Source organism: Sturnus vulgaris, chromosome Z (assembly GCF_052056855.1).
Source record: "Sturnus vulgaris isolate bStuVul1 chromosome Z, bStuVul1.hap1, whole genome shotgun sequence".
In the NCBI taxonomy this organism is placed as follows: Eukaryota; Metazoa; Chordata; class Aves; order Passeriformes; family Sturnidae; genus Sturnus; species Sturnus vulgaris.
The window spans coordinates 25,172,108-25,191,361 of record NC_142283.1 but is presented as its reverse complement, the minus strand read 5'-3'; the positions used below and the strand labels follow the sequence as shown (position 1 = coordinate 25,191,361).

Below are 19,254 nucleotides of genomic sequence, written 5' to 3'. Positions count from 1 at the left end.
TGTCCCTATAATTTGTGCAAGGGACACAGGATGCTTTTAATTAGCCTTCTCATACTTTAAATATTTAAACAAAAAAATGAACAAAATGTAGACAGAAGATTGGCTGCATAAAATATTTGTTTCATTAGCTGGGTGCAGGTTCTTGACTAGGTAACAGTAGATTTGCCAAAATGGCATGGGGAGCCCTTTCTATTACAGCGTGCTCAGACAGAGCAGATTTTGTGTCTGTGAGGGAAATCTGTGAGGGATGGCAGACGAATTGAAACAGTTCAGCAGCAACAGCAGGTTATTTTCAGTGCATGACTTTCTTTTTTTTTCTTTCTTCTTTTCCTTTGAAGAAGGTGTGTATTCTACCTTCAACAGCACTTAAGTAACAAACTTCCTCTCGTGGGTGCAGTGGTATCATCTGTGGACAGCAGTGATGAAAGTCTGAATAATTCCCACCGTAGTCCTGCAGCAAGTCATATGGCACAAGCTATGGATGTTGATGGTTTGAATGAATCCAGCAGCAAACAAGGTTATACTCAAGAAACAAAACGCCTGAAGCGTGCTCCTGTGCAGGACTCTCTTGGTCCAGAAATGGAATACCGGTTTGTAGATAAAGTATTATCAACTTGTAGGGATGTGGACCAAGCCAGGTTTGCTACTGCTTATAGAAAATGGTTAGTTACTTTTTTAGGTCAGTGAAGGAGGTGTTTAAAGCTTTCAGGGTTCTTCTCTTAGTGCAATATTCTCTTTTCAGACACAATGCATGTCTTGGTTGCAAGTGTTAGCTAATTCTGTGTTTATCTCTCTTTTGATGGTCAGTCCTAAAGATAATTTTCAGAGTAGAAGTTTGTCACTTTATTAAAGAACTGGCATACATTTTTATTAAGCAAATGCAGTTTGTTACTTAATCTCTCTAAGAAATCACTCTTATCAGCTTCCTACAGTGATATTTCTTTTTTTCTTTACTTCTGCATTAAGGTGGACTTAAAAAAAAGAAATGGAGGTAAAAGAAGAAAAGTTTGAAATGCTTGTGAAACAGTGTGTCTGAAAAAAGAATGGGAGAATCTGTCAGTATCAGCTAAACCCGTTCCCAGTTTACTCCTGTATAGCATCATGCTAATACCTTATTGGATCCCGACTGTATTCGATGAGTGCTATTATTTTTGTATAGTAGTCTTTGGTAGAACACCAGAATACAGTATTTCTTTCTGAGGGCTCCGATAACAGTTTTGGAGCTGTCACGCCTTTTACTGTTTTAACTGGGTTTATGTTTGCTTATTAATTGTCATGTTAACTTCATAGGAAGGTCTATAAGGTTGAAATCTTGATAAGCAGATACAGGAAAATGTGGCAGAAAATAGTTCAAACACAAGTTCATCCACAGTTAGAGCTGTATTTGAAAATATTTTCTTAAAACAGACCACTTTACCTTCATTTCTTACTTGGTGTTTATTTATTTATTTTATCTCATTAATCCAAAATTAATTACTTGATACACATTTCTTAATGTCTTATTTACACTACAGATTCTCATCCTGCTAAATCACACATCAGTAACTTGTACTTAGCCAAGACCATACAAGGCCAATATTGGAGGGAGTAAAAAGTAGCTCTTCCAACTGATCATTGAGACTGTACAGTTAAAAAAAAAAGTGACAGCAAGAGGAGGGAGCTAACTCTTCCCTTTTGTTCTTTTGAAGAGCTTCAGTCTTTGGTTTCTTTTTTTTCTTCCTTTTTTACTCTTAAGGAAAAGCTCTACTTAAACCATACATCTCTGTTTACACTGCTGTAAGTTATAAGGGAATTTGAAATAAAATATCAATGGTGTATTTTATAATTTCCTTAGAACTTGTCTGTAAAAGGGATTTTTGACACTAGTAGAATTGTGCTGGTCCACAGACCCAGGGAAAACATTCTACAACTGTAGAAGTCTATACAATGGCAAGATTGCCTTATTTAAAAGCAGACCATTCTCTGAGGGGATTAGATTTTCAAGTTACTGTCCTTGCCATAATTGCTTTATTTATCTCCTGCCCCAAATGCCTCTTGACTATAAGTTTCAAGATGCTGTTTCTGTTGGGCAGAGAGAGAAACAATGAGGGAGGAAAAATCACAGGTAGCCTGTTCAAAAGATGTCACTTTGAATCAAAAAAGCACTCGAAATGTGAAGTTCCTGTACTTCTAAATAGTTTGACGAATGGAGTTTACTCTTGCATTTCAAAATGAAAACAGACCACCTGAAGTCTTTGAGAGTATGTTCATGATTCATTTCAGGCACAAAGTGGCTAACAATGACATTTCTAAATGTACACTGTTCTGTTTACAGTACATATATAAGACTGATCTAGGCTTGAGCATCTCCATATCAAAGCTTTGTCTCAGAAGTCATCCACCCCTGCCTCTTCATAGGTATGGATGGATTACGTGGTCGTTAGCTTTGAGGTGCTGTGGGATGCAGTGGTGTTTTGGTTGATGGTTTTAGTTGCAGAAGAATATAATTGTTGTCTGAAGGAGGTGTGGGATTGGCTTGAGAGGATAGTTGTGTCATAAGATGTTGCCTCAGTGATCACTGACATGGGTAGGTCCAAGTACAAACAGGAGTCTGAACTTAAGAACTTCTTCACATCCCAGGGGACCTGATGTTTATTGAATATGGATGATGCATTAAAGTATGTGTAGTAGCCTGGATCAGCTTGATTAACAGTATCCCATTGAAGTGTGAAGTCAAGGAAGCAATGTGTTAAAGATCAGGTTCTTGGTTCTAGGTTACTTAATAATGTATTTTTGTGTTCTGTTTACCATGGCAAAAATTACCTGTTTATGAGAAAAATATTAGTGACAGGAGCAATCTCAGAAGTGGGAGCATGATAAGAAACATTTCTTGAACTGTGGAAGGGAGGAGGTTCTCTCTTCTTGCACTGAAATGACAGAGGGTTTCATAAGAAAATACTAATATTAGAATCTGACTTTAAACTCATTATATAGTTCTTCCAGCCTATAATCTGGAGTCTTAGTTTGCATTCTTAGAGCTGTACTATGGAAGTTCTGTGCTTTTGAACTTGACATCATAAACATTTAAGCAGGTGCCCACATATACATGTGTAGTCCCTATTCATGTCAGCAGAAGTGATGCATTCTTGTAGGACGACAAGATTTGGTCCTGTAATAGAGATGCATTGAATTTTAGTACTTGGAACTAAGAGTTTTAGATCGCTGATTAGAGATGGTGCTGAAATTCTTACTACTTTTGCAAAACACTGATAGCTGTAGTATAACTCATAAGTGTGGGTTTTTAAAGTCTGCACCTGATAGAAATATTCCTCTGCACTCTATTTTTAAAATCCAGTTAGAATAGTTACATTTAGAAATGTTAGCAGACCTGAAAACTAAATAGTGAAATTGAAACAAATAATATCTTTCTGTTTGAAGGAAATGCGAACAGTAAGTTGTTAAATTTGAGCTTTAACTTTTTAATGGTAACTACATTTTATATGAAAAAGGAAAATAATATCTAAATTGCTAAACTGTCAGTGTCCTAAAGCATCATGAATGAAATGGTTGAAGAGGTACTTCTAAGATACTGCATTAAGCTCAAAGCTGATGTGAAGTTCTGTAACTATGATCTTTGCAGCATACCTGTCTAGCCACTTGGTGTTCCTACAGAGTCTCGGTTGGGCACTGCTTAAAAAAAAACAAAGTGGCTTTAGGCCATTGGTAGTTAACATTCTGAGCATGGCTACTTTACATAAGGCATTTCAGCTGTTTTGTGTTTCAGAGATCAGAGACTAAAAATTTAATCGGTGAACATTCCTGCAGAGAAATTGTCCAGCAGAAGCTGCAGAATACAAGGCTCTCACTCTCTGACGTTCCTTCAAATATAAAATCAAACTTTGTACGTCTTTAAACATCTTCATGTAAAGTTCAGCATCTTTCCTAATTTCGTCTTCTGCTGTAGTATGTGTAATTTGAATGGATTCGTTTTTTTCACTGGATTAGTCTTTGTAGAAATTTGTTTGTACTAGAAACAAAGGGTTTCGAGGAACAAATGTAATTTGAAACTACAGAATTTGGAATAGAAGGAATCATGTTTCTAAGTGGTAAATTCTCAGCTGCTAAATACAGTAACTGTTATTTCACTGGCATTTTGTTTGTCTTGTGTGTTACAGTCACTGGAGAAACACGCAGCATTAAAAATAGCTACAATAACAAACTTGTATGAAGTTATTGGAACACAGTATTATAGCTGCTCTGATTATTATTCTTAATGTACTCATGTCTGCGTATTCGTGTTTTATTGACTGCTTACATATTCTTTATACAACAAAATCCACGTCATTTAAATAGGGGATAAAATACCTTGTCAGTTTATACTATTTGATTAATTACCTTGTATGTAATTTAAGACAAATAAGCAAAGTGTTCATATAGTGGGAAAGCTTAGATTTTTGTCTTATAATCAAAATTTCTGGCATTTCCAGTTTTGTTCTAGTGCTGCTTAATTAGAATGTGTAGCTAGACTTTATGGATGGGAGTGTTTTTTTTTTCCTAAGTAGATAGGTAATAAATTTTAAAAACAGTACTGTATAATACTGATGAACAGAAACAAAGTGTTTTGGAAAGGTTTGTCTGCATAACCAGACTCAAAAAGCATACTTTTCCAAAACTATATAATAACTGAGCAAAATGTGAGTACCAGAGAATAATTTTAAGTTGTGACTGCTTAGAGATATGATGATTAAATTTTTGGACAAGTTGTTGTTTGCTTAGTTTTGTTTTGCTTCTGTAAGGGAAGAGTGCTTTTTGGTTTGTTTTTTTTTTTTTAATCTAGTAGGAGGTGAACCATTGCACTTACAATGTGGGGAGAAAAACCCACAACTGCTGAATTGTATCTTGTAGAGCAATTTTGGAAAAATAAGTAAACTGACACTGAAACGTAGATGTCACTTCTAAATGCATCTTTGCACTCACTGGGTGATGAGAGATATCTATAATTATATCTTTCTGTTTTATCAGTGTCAGATACAAAGAAGAGGGTGTAACTCACCAATTCTCAAATGCACTTAACATTCAATGTAGTTTGAAAGGAAGTTCAGTGTCCCTGTCTATAATTTTCCCTTTGTACACAGAGGTATGTTTCTTCTCAGCCTCTTCTCTGTTCTTCCAACCAGCAAAGAAGAATGTAGCAAAGGATTGGTGAGGTGGCCTCATTTTGTGTTTGAGTAACTCTGACTACCTCCCAAATAGTTCTTTGACTGATGTCCTTAAGTGGAGCTCATCAGGCTCAGTTATTTCAGAACCTCATGCTAGCCCTATATGCTCTTTCAGATGTGAAAAGCAAAAGCTTTTGTCAATGAATCCATCAGGTTTTCCAGAGAGAGTTTGAAGGAAAAAGGAAAAAAAAATCTTGTAGTTAAAGCTAGAAAAACTAGAATTAGCATGAATTTTCATTAGTCTTTTCCTCTGAAGAAGCAACTCTGTTGCTGAAAAATGGAGGAAATATGCTTCCAGAAAATTCCATATATTACGCTTTTGAGCTGCAGACCTGACACTTCCTAGTGGCTTTTGCTTAGTGTGTAATGTTACTTCTCAGGGCATAGTATTGTAGTGAATTAGGGTGTATTTTTACAGTTTATAATTATTGATTAAAAATATTTTAAAAAAGCTAAACATGTAATAACTGGCTTTTCTTTTTTTTTTTTTTTTGTCTAGCATAGTATTTTGTAATCTACCCACATGCCAACACTGTACCAGTAATGAACTACCCAGTAATGAACAGTAGACCTCACTATCTCATCTGCTTCATACTGTTATTCTGTATCTTGAATTGCTGTTGCAGTATTGCAAGCAGCTCCTGACAGTTGTTGGATTTATTCTTTGAGTTTCCTAGTAGTATACAGTAGAGTAGTTAGTATCTCAAAGTATGTTGTAATCATGGGGAAGCTTTTTACAGCATCTGTGTTGATGCACCATGGGTCTTAGATTCAATATTTTAAATCCTTTTGTTAGGATTCTGAATGCTAAATCTTTTTTGATGGCTGTCAAACTCTTACATGCAACAGTTATTCTGGAAAACAAAACTCTGAACTGAAGTCTGGTTTGTTGAACATCTTTATCTGCACCACCTGGAACCTGCTGTACATCTTATTGTATTGACAGAGGTGGGGAGAACCCACAGTGAGATTCATTTTTTCTTCACGGGACATTTTCTGACTGGAATATAATTATGGTTTAACAAAGAGCTTTTCTTGGATGAGAAAAGCTGTCTGTTCATTGTGAATAAAGTTATGAAATTGGTACATCATTAATATGGTAAGATTTCCTGAATGGTTGCATGTAATAAGTAGATAAAAGGCATGTGGTTTTTAAAACCTGTTGTTAAAAAAAAATCACTGAAATGATACGAGGTACTAGAATTTGTTTTTAGAAAGCAAAATATACCTACTGTATTCATTCCATTTTGTACCAGTTTTTCTTTTGAAATGGCTACATTTAAAACTGGATAGTAGTCCTGGAAAGTGTGCTTGGGAGCACGCTTTACTTCATATAATCTCATTACTTTCATATAATCAAAATTATAGATGTCTTAAATATTTTTAGGTAGCATTAAGATCCAAGGTAGTGACAGCACTACAGTGTTCAAGTGAGCCAATAAACTCTAATTTTGTAACACCATCATGTTCATCAAAGTACTATTCTACGTAGGGAAATGTTTATTTTATCAAGGTATGTGCAAAAATATTTAATTCTCATAGCTTTCTTATTCGGGGGATATACAACTAGTTTTAAACATAATATTTTGCAATATTTTTTCTATGAAAAATTCTCAGATGCACAGTTGCGACCATTGTAAATTTTATGTAGTTTTCCAAGATAAATTAGATAAATCATAAATTTTGTAGCAGAAAGACTAAAATTATGACAGGACATTAAGACACTGGAAAGTAATCTGCTAAATGACCAGTGTTCTACACGATAGTGAATGTAAAGCATAAAGTTTGTTTTACACCGGTCTTACTTTGTCATAGGATGAATTCCTGTCAGATGGGGATTGTTTTTTTCTTCTTTTTTCTTTTTTTTTTCTTGTGATCAGTAGAGAATTTATCTGTGAATAAATTATCTATATTTATTTTCCCACAATAAGTGTGCATGTATATGTGGATGGATGGATGGATGGATGGATGGATGGATGGATGGATGGATGGATGGATGGATGGATGGATGGATGGATGGATGGATGGATGGTGGAATTGTATTTATGTCCTGTGAACACTGCAAAAACCACCCACATTTGGCTATCTGCTAACAGACTCCTCCATGGATGTCCTGAGTCTCAGTCTAGCAGGGTCAGTGCCAGGTTGTCTGCTGAAAGCAGTGGGATTTATTGCTTCCCCTGTTTGTCTTAATCTGCCTGACTATCACGATACTTGGGCAAATGCCTGCACACACCAACCAAATCATTAGTGGTGATGTTTATTCCGAATGCTTGTAGAGAGTATTTGAGACTGTGAAAGAATTTGTAAGGCCTTGCAAGCTGGGAAAATTTGGGGTGCTCAGTCAATACCCAGGGGATATTTTTCACGAGTCCTTATGAAAGGAAATGGAAATCCAAATGTTTTGGATAACTGCTTTAGCATCACAGGAGATTGAGATGTAACTAGTGATGTAAATTGGCATTTAAATACAAACAATAAGTAGTCCTTTTGGTACTTTGTTTTCAGTATTTTTCTCGCATTCTTTTTGTAAAAATAAATCGCATAAAATATTTTCGGAATTACTCTTCATTTTGCATGTCTTCTAATTTTGAATTATTGGATTTGAGAGCTTTTCTTAAAGGGAGCAGTGTTACTGGAAAATGCTAGCACCCTTCCTGTTTCGTGTTAGGCAATGATTCATTCCAGGTGTTCCAAAATGAGCACTTGAAATCACAGGGTGTTACTAAAAGTATTGCTCATCATCCTAAATGCAAAGCTTAAAAAAAGCTTCTATCATATACTTCTATTCTTTTCTTTACTTTATTTTTTTTCATTTTCTCTTCCTAGTTGCTACATAGAAAGAATATGTAAGGAAGCCCTTAGCTGATATGAGCAATCTTGGCTTACTTAATTTGAGTGTTCATTAGTTCAGAAAGGAGCAAGTAACAAACTCAACAGGCTCCTTGTATAGAAGTAATTTACAGGATCTGGTTATCTGTGATCTGAACGCTTTATTTTTACATCTATTGAAATGAGTTTCAAAATTCCCACCAACTTCATTGACTTCAGATCAGGCCATGCTGTGGAGAGAGTATCAGCCTCTACCTGATAGCCATGGCATATTTAGTATGGTGAATTGTAAGGGTCTTGTTTGCCTTTCACAAATAGTTGAATCTATGGCTTCAATAAAAAAACAAAAAAACAGTTAGTGTAGTGTATAGTCATTAGCACTGTGGAAAAGGAGCCATTAAGGTTATGGAATGTTAGAGGTTTAAAAGGGCAGCTAGAGAAAAACTAAGGGTACTACAGGGTATAAGTAGCTAAGAAAGCTTCCTTTACCTGTCTGTTTTTTTCCCCCTCTATTTTCTCGTCTCCTCTCTCTCTCTTTCCCCCACCTCCTGCCCCAGCTCAAAACTCCCCGTTCTCTCCTCTGACTCCATGATTTTTCATCTTTTCTAGTGGCAAAGACTTTCCTACAATATACCTGTGTGCAAACAAGGGTAACACTTTAGTTTTGGAAGTATTTCATATGAATAGGAAATAAGATACCAGTGCTCGAGGTTCATGCAAGGTATTTTAGGGATGACTGTGAGGTTTTAAGTGCTGTGTGATAACTGATACAATATTGAATGGAAATATCTTAATAAACAGTGGATGGCCTGAGTGTTCCTGTTCTCCAGGTGTGCTGGTCTGCATTTATGGACAACTATAAACTGTGTATTTTTTACCATTCCATCTCCACAAATGCTTGTCACTAGATAACAACTAATCTACTTTGTAAAATGCATCTACATAACGTTGATTTGAGATGTTCTACAATTATTTGTTGTTATCTAGTATTAGATAACTTCCACCAAGCTTTTAGTCCTTCTTCAGTGGAGCCTAGCCAAGTATAGATTTTAATGGTTATAAATCTGGTTTTGCTATAAAGGGAATTGGAAATTCCACCATATAAAACATGCATTTTCCTGATATCTAGTTAGAAACATAGAAGGGCATCTTAACACTGTTTTCCAGTTGTGCACACTGAGTTTTACCTTATCTCAAATATTCTGTATTGCATGTTAATTAAATTTTTGCATATCCTAGTAGTACAAAATGACTTACAAAATTAAAAAGAGCACCCTTACAGTTCTAACTATTCTATGCAGATGTCTTCCAAAATTTACAGGTACAATTTTAGTGGTGGTGGTTGGTAAACATTTTTTCACTTACTTATCGGCAGACTTGTTTTATATGTGTTAGTGACAAAATGGACTAAGCACTGCTGTAAGTTATTGTATTTCTGTAGAAAATGGAAAATAGTGTAATACTGTTTTTGTTAAATGTTGGCAGTTTATAAATAAACTTTTCATCTCCTAAAAAATCGTTGTTTTCTGACAACACTGAACTCCATTTTCATTCATTGTGCAACAGACACCCTCATAATCACTGCTAATCTGTAATTACTGCTAATCTCTTTGGTGATTCTCCTTTGATAGGAGCTTCACTTTCTCGAGGGTTAGGTGACCATAGCAATTTTACTGTTGGTTCTTTTAAACACTGACACTTAGGCCTTTCTCAAAAGCTTTCCTAGTCTTTGTTCAAGCTTAGTTTCTAAAAGGACAGATGAACAGGAGTTAGTTCTTTATAAGATACTTCTTCCTGGTGATAGACAGCTGGCTATACTTTCTAGAGTTGCAGAATTTAGACAGCTGATTGCTGCTTATGTTTCTATAACTTTTTAAAATTTAAGTGTGATGTGCTTGATTTTTTAAAATCTGGAATCTACCAGAATATCTTATGCTAGTCTTTCCAGATGATACACAATTTCTATGCTGTACAATTGGAGGGAAAGCATTTCACAGATATTAAAAGCAGGTAATTGACTTCTTGTGTTAAGAAAAGATACCTTCTTTGATTCATATTAAAGATAGATGTAATATAGAAGTATACATGGTACTTTGATTCCAGTTGACTGACTTTAGAACATTAATTCTGCTGTATAAATTTTATGAGACTACCTGAAGAAGAGCCCTCCTTAATCTGACCCTTCATCTGAACTGGATGGAAAGATACTTGAGGTATGCTCATTTTTTTTTGTAAACTTCCTAATTATGTACATACAAATACATTAACAGCTGGATCCATAGTGTCGAGATCTGCAGTTAAGCTCCTCAAATTGTGTTCTACTTCAAGTATAGTTCTTTGATTTCATTTATAAAAAATTGTAATTTTTGGCAAAACTGACTTAGATGTTTAGATCTCTTTTTTAGACTTGAGTGAATGCTGCAGTAAATTTGCTTCCAGTCCTTGTATATCAGGGCAATCAGTAGCTCTATAAAGAACTTTCATTCAAGGTGGTAATCCAAATAATTCCGAGGTTAATTTAAATAATGTAATAAATGAATAAATAATAATATAAAAGAACATAGAACTGTCAGAGCGTGTGGTTGGGATTGGATTTTTATTTCATTAAGCAGTGGCACTGGGATGTTTCAGTGTAATAGCATATGAGAAAACTCTTTAGAGTGTTTCGTATTCCATGTATATTATAAGGTGTGACGAACTGTAAGTTCAATATTTCTCAAAGTTACTTATGGGTATCTGGAATTGTCTTGTCATCTTGGTATCTTGTTCAGATATACAGGGAAAGAAGTTAAAAATACGTCTGCATGGTCATTCTCTTCTGCTTGCACTTTGTGATAATTAAATGTTCTGTGACACAGGGCTTCAAGTCTTCCACTGTTTTCTGGTTCCAGTAAACCTAAATTTTCCAGAGCTACTAATACCCATTTAGAACTCTTTTGCTGGATACCAGAAGGTGGTGTCTGCTTTTCCAGAAGTGCAGAGTATCTGGCTGTTAACTCTGTATTCTGTTTGGGCTTCTACATCTCTGAAATCAAACCATGGATTTGCCACTTCCTTTGTAACCAAACGTTTGAAGCACTTAGAGAACTACTTTTCTGCAGTGTCTGGTAAAGAGGTAGAAAAAGAGAAGAAGTGGAGATGTTATGTCAAGAAGTATCCATAGAGAGTGGATAAATTTGTTGGGCACAGCATGGAAAAAAGCACAACAGAAGCAGTTTTTTTAGTTTTTTGTTTGAGTCTGGCTATCACCTGCATGAGCTATGTGTGACATGCAAACATGTTGACAAGCTAGGAAAGCAGTTCCTGGGGGAAGATGACAGCCTTTGGAGAGTGTCATGATTTGACACTGGCCCAACACCAGGCACCCACAAGAGTCGCTCAGACTCCCCTGCTACAGCTGGGCAGCAGAGAGGCTGTGGGTGGATCTCTGCATCCCCCATGGATCCCCACGGGCTGGGTGGATCTCTCCATTCCCCATGGATCCCCATGGGCTGTGGGTGGATCTCTGCATCCTCTGTGGATCCCCATGGTCTGCAGAAATGCAGCTGTCTCACCATGATCTCACCACAGCCTGCAGAGGAATCTCATCTCCAGTACCTGGAACTTCTCCTGCCCCTCCTTATCCACTGACTTTAGTGTCTCCATGTTGTTTTCCTCACATGTTCTCATCTCTTCCTCTTTGCTGACTAGAAGCAAAACCTGTGACTTTGTTTTGATTTTCTTCTTAAATATGTCATCACAGAGGCATTACCAGCCTCTCTCATTGGCCCAGCTTTGGCCAGCAGCATGTCCATCTTCAGAGTCATCTGGGACTGGTGGACATGGTGGAAGCTTCCAGCAGCTTTTCATAAGAGCCATCTTTGCGCCCTCTCTGCTACCAAAAACCAGGCTGTGCAAAACCCATACAAAGGGCTAGTGTTTTTCAGATTCTGAAGTGGCGAGTTTATAAGGGAAGTGGAAAGTTTTCTATTTAATACGAGACAGCCTTTTCTTTTTTTAATCTTAAATATATTCTCAACTCTTACATATCCTCTAGTATAATGTTTTTGATGCTGAAATACTCTTTGCTGTTGTCTTACAGCTCAAAATATGGGGATAACAAAGATTTTTATCTGCAGAACATGTGAGGTTTTAAAGGTCTTGCTTTCTTTCACCACATAAGGTTGCTTGTTTAAACAGAAGTATTAAATCTACCTGACATCTCTCTCTGACTGGGAAAAGTGACATAATTGAAGTTCCACTTAGTGGCTTCCATGGCAGTTAGTGATTAGGTGGAGTCAAACAGAAGACAGGGAAACAGTTCAGTCTGGGCATTATCTACTCTAAAAGCTTACATCTGTTAACACATATAGGCATGAAGCAAAGTAAAACTAAAAGGTATCTGAGTTCTGTAGTGTTCCACCAGGTTAGCATGTCTGGATGTGCATCTTTAGCTGTATGGGATCTGACTGCTTTAAGCCAGTGAGATTTCTCAACACTTCAAACAAGTTGGTGAAGCTGTGGAAATTTAGTAGCCACTGATAATCTGTTGATCTTAATTTCTTTCTTTATTGGAGTGCCTTCACTAATGAAGGACAATATGGCTTTTTCCTAGGAAAAGGGGAAGAAGAACCTCTTTGTGCATAACTGCTGTCTTTACAACGTGCTGTCTGGCTGTGTTTTATGAGTAATTGGTCCCTTTTGTACCCCTTGCTGTCTTCACTGTCCACTACTTCCCCATCCCCACTCCTGCATGTCCTTCACATGTCTGCACAGGTACACCAATCACCTTGTACACCCTGGACCCTCAGGTTTGCATCCTCATCAGTTTCAACTTTTCCAATTTGCCTGTTTTTTTAAATAACCCATCATTTAGGTTTGTTTCTTGTCTTTGCCTCTATTAGTTCATCTGTTGGATTTGTGCCTCTCTGTGCTGTGTTTGTGACTCCTTCTTTACTTGTTATACCCCCTCTGGTATTGGAAAGGTCCTTGATCAGATATCTATAAGGGAGCAGAGACTCTCTTCCTTTACATACCCTTGTACAAATGGGTTTGCCTGTTTCGAGGAAAGCTGAAAACCTTGTTTCAGCGTAGGTTTTTTTATCCCATGACAGTTTTATTCTTTATTTTCTGAAGCCTTTTCACTTCGACTGGAAAAATAAAAGCTTTCAAAAAGTCCTCAAATGAATTAGATTTATTGGTTCCTACAGTACATGAAACACAGGCTATTCAGCAGGGTAGTGTTTGAATTGAATTAATACAGAAATTAAGATTCACTTTCCAGCTGCTCGTGAGATTTGAGCAGTAGTTGCAGTTTTCCCTGTAAGATAGTGCAACCACAAAAACAAAGAGAAAACTGCAACTACTACTTGAACTGAGTAATTGCAGGTGAGGGTGGCAGAGTTGAGAAGTAGTTTCTAAGTGACTGTAATGAGAATGGAAAATGACATATAAAGAGATAATTCCTTTCTATCTAGAAGGACTTTGGATTTTCTTAGTCAGCAGTTGGTCTTCAACTAATGAAGAGAACATACTTGCATTAATAAAGTAGGTCCGTAGGTCCACTAGGTTAAAAATAGGGATGCAGACTTAAATGGTTATTGACATACAGCAGGTCAAAGCTGGCTGCTTTGAGTCATAATTAGGAACATGAAAATGGACGGGGGAAATGTCAATTCTTTGCTATCCCTGCTAGCAGAACTAACCACTGCAACTTACCAGCTCATAGGTTAAAGTGTCCGAATGCTCTGGAACAGAAATAGCCATGGAACAACCTGTTGTTGACTCTGGACATTGAGGGGAGAGAAGGGAAGATGCCTATCTCCATTTCTCTGTGATTTGGGGTTTCCATAAGGGAAGCAGATATATAAAATGTATCTTTAAACTTGGAGGGCAAAGGAGGGGATGAGAAATCTACCGAATGAACACACAAAGTAATATGGACTCACCACCCCAAAAGAGAGTAGCCACAGAGCATACGAGACCTGCTTTACCACCGCACAGAATGGGCAGATGGACCTGCTTGTCTGGAAACATCAAGACTGATATCCTTTGTGAAGGATAAAAGCTGTTTTATGGCTTCTGTGAATCTGGCTGTGTCAGTGAAGTTGAGCCTTCCTACATCTGTTTGTATGGTAACTAGTTTGCAAGATATTATCATACTTCTTTTTATCTCAATTTTTTATTTTCTGAATCAGTGAATATATTTGTTTGGCGTTTTTGTTTTGTGGTGCTAAAGGTTTGATAGGAAGAATAAGGAGTTTGTCTACACTCAGGCCAGGAAGACAACTGTGTTTGAATATTATACATTAATTAACATTGACATACTGTTAAATGTGTTCAACAGCATGGTATGGCACAAAACAGGAGTGATTTGCTTTGTTTTGATGAATCTGTAGGAGCAGGACAGGATTTAGCTGTACTGTTGTGTTTAGCACCTGACTGCTGTGACTTTTGTTGTGGAGGCTTTAAGTCATGTCATGCATTGTGAAAGGGCTCGTTAGTTCTACTAAAGCAGACAATTTCCCTTTCTGTCCTGCTCAGTGCACCACAGGTCCTACTAGGCACCCAAAAAACCAAGAAACAGTTGGTGTGCATATATTTAGCAACATGCAAATTGGTTAATGCATTGTCATAAATGAATCCTATTGAGAAGGTGTCAGGGACGTGGCTCTCTGGTCTGGCTCTTGGCCTCCATAGGATATTGGTCATGCACTCAAGGGAGAGAAATTCAGTCTGGAATTTTTTACTGCACTTTGAGTGATCTTTTTAGTCACATGTTTTTCAACAATGCAGGTATGAATATGTGGAGGAAGCAGAAAACATTCATAAAGAAGAAAGTCTCCCTGCATGCTCAGAACAAGCTCCTTGGAAAACCATAGCTTAGGGATAAGAAATGGCTTGTGAAATGACGAAGACAAAAAGGAATCCAGCTTCCCCCTCTTGGTAGACCCTCTTATTTATCTTCAGTATTAGTGGTTCATTCTTTTTTAGTATCCATAGGCCAGCTTTGAATGTAAAATCCCTCAGGGATTGGTTAGAATGTAGAATTCCCTTGGTAATTGGTGCAAACTGTAAAACCCTCAAAAGATATAAAAACCCCTGTAAAACAATAGCCATTGGTATATGCTAGATAGGATGCCTTCATAGAATAGACTAAGGAATTGTGCCTTTCTGCATATGCTGGTCTCTTTACCCCGCTGGTCTGAGAGCTCACCACGAGCCAAAATTCTATCTGGGCAAGGCTCGGGAATTTGCTCCGTCGCTGAGGGCTGCAAAAGCAGCCTCAGGGATCCCAAAGGGACCCCAAAACCCAAGTCAGCGACATGTATATACATGCGTATATGTGTATTTTGTGATTTCAGTTTCTAAAGTCCATAAAACCAGTAGCTGGAAAGTATTTGCGTAAAGAGTAGTACACCTAATATTTACTAATACTGCAGTGTTGTAACTGCAGCAAAGAATCCCTGGCATTTTTGTGATATACCATAAATGAGCCACAGTATTCAGTCTTACTGTTGATAACTTTTGTGTGACCATATTTCACGCGGAAAAAAATTCACAGGTTAACTGTTTATACTTCTGCCTCCCACAGTTAATTTAAAAAGCTGCTCCTAAAACTAGTTTCTGCACTTACCGTTTTCACTGCAGCCATTGCTCAGGAAGGTCTCTAACATTACAGTTTCTGACCATTTCCTTTTTCATGCCATTAGTTACATAGTAACAATTAAAATGCAAATGTCTTACAATTAGTGGTGTCCTGAGGAGCATTAAGTGTCTATGGAGCATGATCTTCAGTACAGATCAATATAAAGAAATAGAACTATTAATAAATCCAGGCTCCATTTTAATAAAAGCTAATACAAAAAAAAGCATACTTCCTTCACTCTGTTAAGATACTTCAATTTATTCTAATGTTGATATGTTGCAAAACCATGGCAACAAAAAAATCTCAAGAGACTACCTTCATCTAAAATGTTGAAGAAAAATTAAGAGATTGCATGTAATCATAGAAGTTTGCTACATCTTTACAGCACAACTAGCAGACTATTTAAAGGAACTGTGCTGTCAGCAATTTAAATTTGCTTGTACTCCCACAACTGATGAATATGGAGACCTAGGATTTGCTCTTTCTTCTGTGTTCCTTCTTTGAAGACAAAGTGGTTATATGTGAACCCATCACTATATGTACTTGGAGTTTCCTCAGCAAGATAATCAAAGATCCCATTTCTCTGGTAAAAGCTGCCTTTTGCCTTACCTTGGTTCATGTGCTAATGCTGGAACATTTCTCACCTAACCATCCACTGACACCTTTCAATCATGTGCACTGCTCGCTCTTTTCAACTCTCCAAATGACAGTCATTTTTCAACCTGACCCAGAAATGTTACTTTGCAAGAGCAAAAGATGGTAGTGCATGAAACCCATCTCCCTTCAAATTCACTTTGCATCTCATTTGTTGCTGCCAACTATCATATAATGACTAATGTCAGTTCCCCACTAAGTAAAGCTTTTAGAAATAGAGGGTAGAAAAGGGTCTTTCTATAGTGAAGGTAACAGATATATCTGAACTTGATCTAAACAAGCCAGCCTCCTAGGCTAATTTGACAAGGAGGAGACTCCATTTTCAGCCTTCAGTCACACTTAACATACGGAAATCCATTTATTGCTATGCTTCACCATCACCTTAAAAAACAGACTTCAGATATATTAATAGCTCTTACTATTCGAATGAAAGTAAATACAAGTGTATAAGCAAGACTAGGCAGACCATTGTTTTCATTTAGTGTGTTCCTGTTGTTTTTTTAGAGAACAGGAAGGTTATTTCAATTTTTCACATGGCTTTATAATCCAATTTTATTCATCATTCAAATCACACAAATATCCCTGACTGCTATGAGAGTGTCTCTTGTGTTGGCTCTGCTAAACCTTGTTTATTTCACTTGCTTTGTATTTGAGTAAAAACTCTTGACTTCTTTTATTCTTACATTTGCTCCCTTGGTCTGAATTTGGACTGCTAGCTGAATGATTTTCTCATTGGTTTGGACTAAGTTAAGCTGGGTTGGGTCTTCTATTCTGTTTTTTTATATTCACTGAGCTTTGACTTAGACACTGACTACCTCAGATTTGTACTGCGTTCCTACAGCATTCTCATCAGCAAAGTATCAAAGTATTATAAGACTGACACATGAAAAGGGATCACATACAATTACTGTCCACTTGAATATATATATATATATATATAAAAGTGTTACTGGCACGTCTCTTTCAAATGGTTTTGAAAGGAGCACTTCCATATGGCCAGGCAGTGTGGTAAGGCTTAAGGTATAAGTTGCAAAGTGTTCAAACAGCAGGGGATATATATATATATTTTGCATAGTATAGCTACCACTGTGACATTTAGGTACTTCAAAGAGCAAATGGTAAAAGATTGCACCTGATATCTGACACAAACGTCATCTTGAAATAACAATACTTGCAGCACTTTCTTAAAGTCCCTATATGCAAGCAATGATGGATTCCCTTTGTTAGCAGAAGGAAGCTTATGCTTCTGAGGATCCTTGTCTGGGTGTATCTCCTTTTGCTCTCTCTTGGACCTTTTGGGGTTAATAGTGGAAGTGCCTATACTGAGGCTGAAAACTTGCTGAAATCCAAAATGAGAAGGACAGGAGTGTCAAATCATTAATATAAAATGTGAAATTACAGGGAAAAGGCCCTGTGTCCTGTTTCCAGCTAGGACAGGGATAGTTTTTGCAGTAGCCAGGAGGGGCACAACCAGGACCCATAGGTTATTCTACACTACGTGCATAGGGGTAGGAGGAAGGGGTCTCTTCTAGTCAGCTGGAAGTGAATGGTAAAGGGTAACGTTGTGTCTGCATGGTGAGCACTTGTGAATCCTTCGCCTCTGTTGTACACTCTGTTATTAAAACTGTTGCTCTTTCTGTTCATTTATTATCTCTTTGCTGTTTCCAGTAAATTGTTCTTGTCTCAACTCATGATTCTTGCCTTTTGTACCTTGAGTTCTCTTCTCTAGCCTTCTGCAGAGATGAGGAGAAGAGAGGGGGCAGGGGAATGAATGAGTGGTGCATGGCTTGTAATGTTTCAGTGCCAACACTGAATTGGGGAATACCATTCCTAAACCATGACACTATGGGCTAAAAAACTGGACCTGAGCCTAGTTCTGGCTTGGTTTTGCCAAGCAGTTGGGCTGATAACATGCCTAATTTCTATGGCATGGCATTCAGAATAACCTGACTCCAGGAACCAGCCTAGAAGTGAGGACACTCTTTGGTTTGTTGCTGAAGTGAAGAACAATCCTTATCAGAAAAGAAATCTAGTCATTTCATTGTGGTTTTTTTCATTTTGTTGGGGTATACAGCAAGCACCCCAATGTTTTGGGAACATTGACTAATGTTTGAAACAGCACTAGAAGACTTAAAGTGGTGTTGAATCCCAATTAATTATAGGCTGTATTACTTATGTGCCATAAAATATAATCAAAGATAAGGTAGAAGTAGCATTTGCAGAATAAAGTGTTTGATTTCTTCCAATACTACCACCTATCTAGGTGATAAAGAAGAGCATCCTCCTTGTGCATGTGGAGATTGCAGAAGTGCTTGGAGGTCTGTTAAGGTATCATTCCCTGACATGAGAAGTCACTTTATGAAGGAAACTGCCCGTGGAACCTAAGTGTTTCTCATGCTGCTAAGGAGTTACAGATAGACCGGATGAAAGCACAGTGAAATTTTATATGGGAAGTCAGAATAGTTGACAAAATTGAATTTTTATGCTTGAAAACCATAGATCTGATTCCATGCTATTGACTTAGCTATTTCAGACCAAGAAGCTAGTAAAGAAGATAAGATGGTTGTGTCTGGAAGATACTATTCATAAAACTGCCTTGGTCCAGTACCAGAATTTGAAAACATTTTGATGTCTGAAACCCACCAGCAAGCACCCCTGAAACAGCCTATTCTGTTCTAGCAACAGGTAATGCACATGCCAGAGTCAGTCTTTAATGCTTTTTGAGATATAAAAGCTGTAATCCTGAGCTTTAAGACTGTAGAAAGCATTCATTTCGATCCCTTCTGGGTCTTGGGCTGTCTTGACCTTAAAAATGTCAAGCTTGCACTGGTCTTTTTAGCCTGTGAGAGATGTTTTGCTTTTGGGCCAAGCCTGAAAATAACAAGTCACACACACCTAAGATCATTGCAATGTTCAGGTCCTGAAAACATGTAGAAACTGACT

General features: G+C 37.3%; 1 protein-coding gene across 4 annotated transcripts in view; it reads left to right on the top strand.

Annotated features, from left to right (window-relative positions):
- Window positions 1-19,254, top strand: part of PTAR1 (protein prenyltransferase alpha subunit repeat containing 1) — a 91,955-nt gene that overhangs the window by 28,120 nt on the left and 44,581 nt on the right. For 2 of the 4 annotated variants that reach the window (XM_088156815.1, XM_014891747.2), the window contains exon 7: window positions 339-17,998. In XM_088156815.1, coding sequence (XP_088012941.1) covers window positions 339-687 — 349 coding nt within the window. In that variant the 3' untranslated portion in view covers window positions 688-17,998. Of the gene's footprint in view, window positions 1-338; window positions 17,999-19,254 lie in introns of those variants that run through there. The other 2 variants (XM_088156814.1, XM_014891748.2) reach the window with 2 other exon arrangements.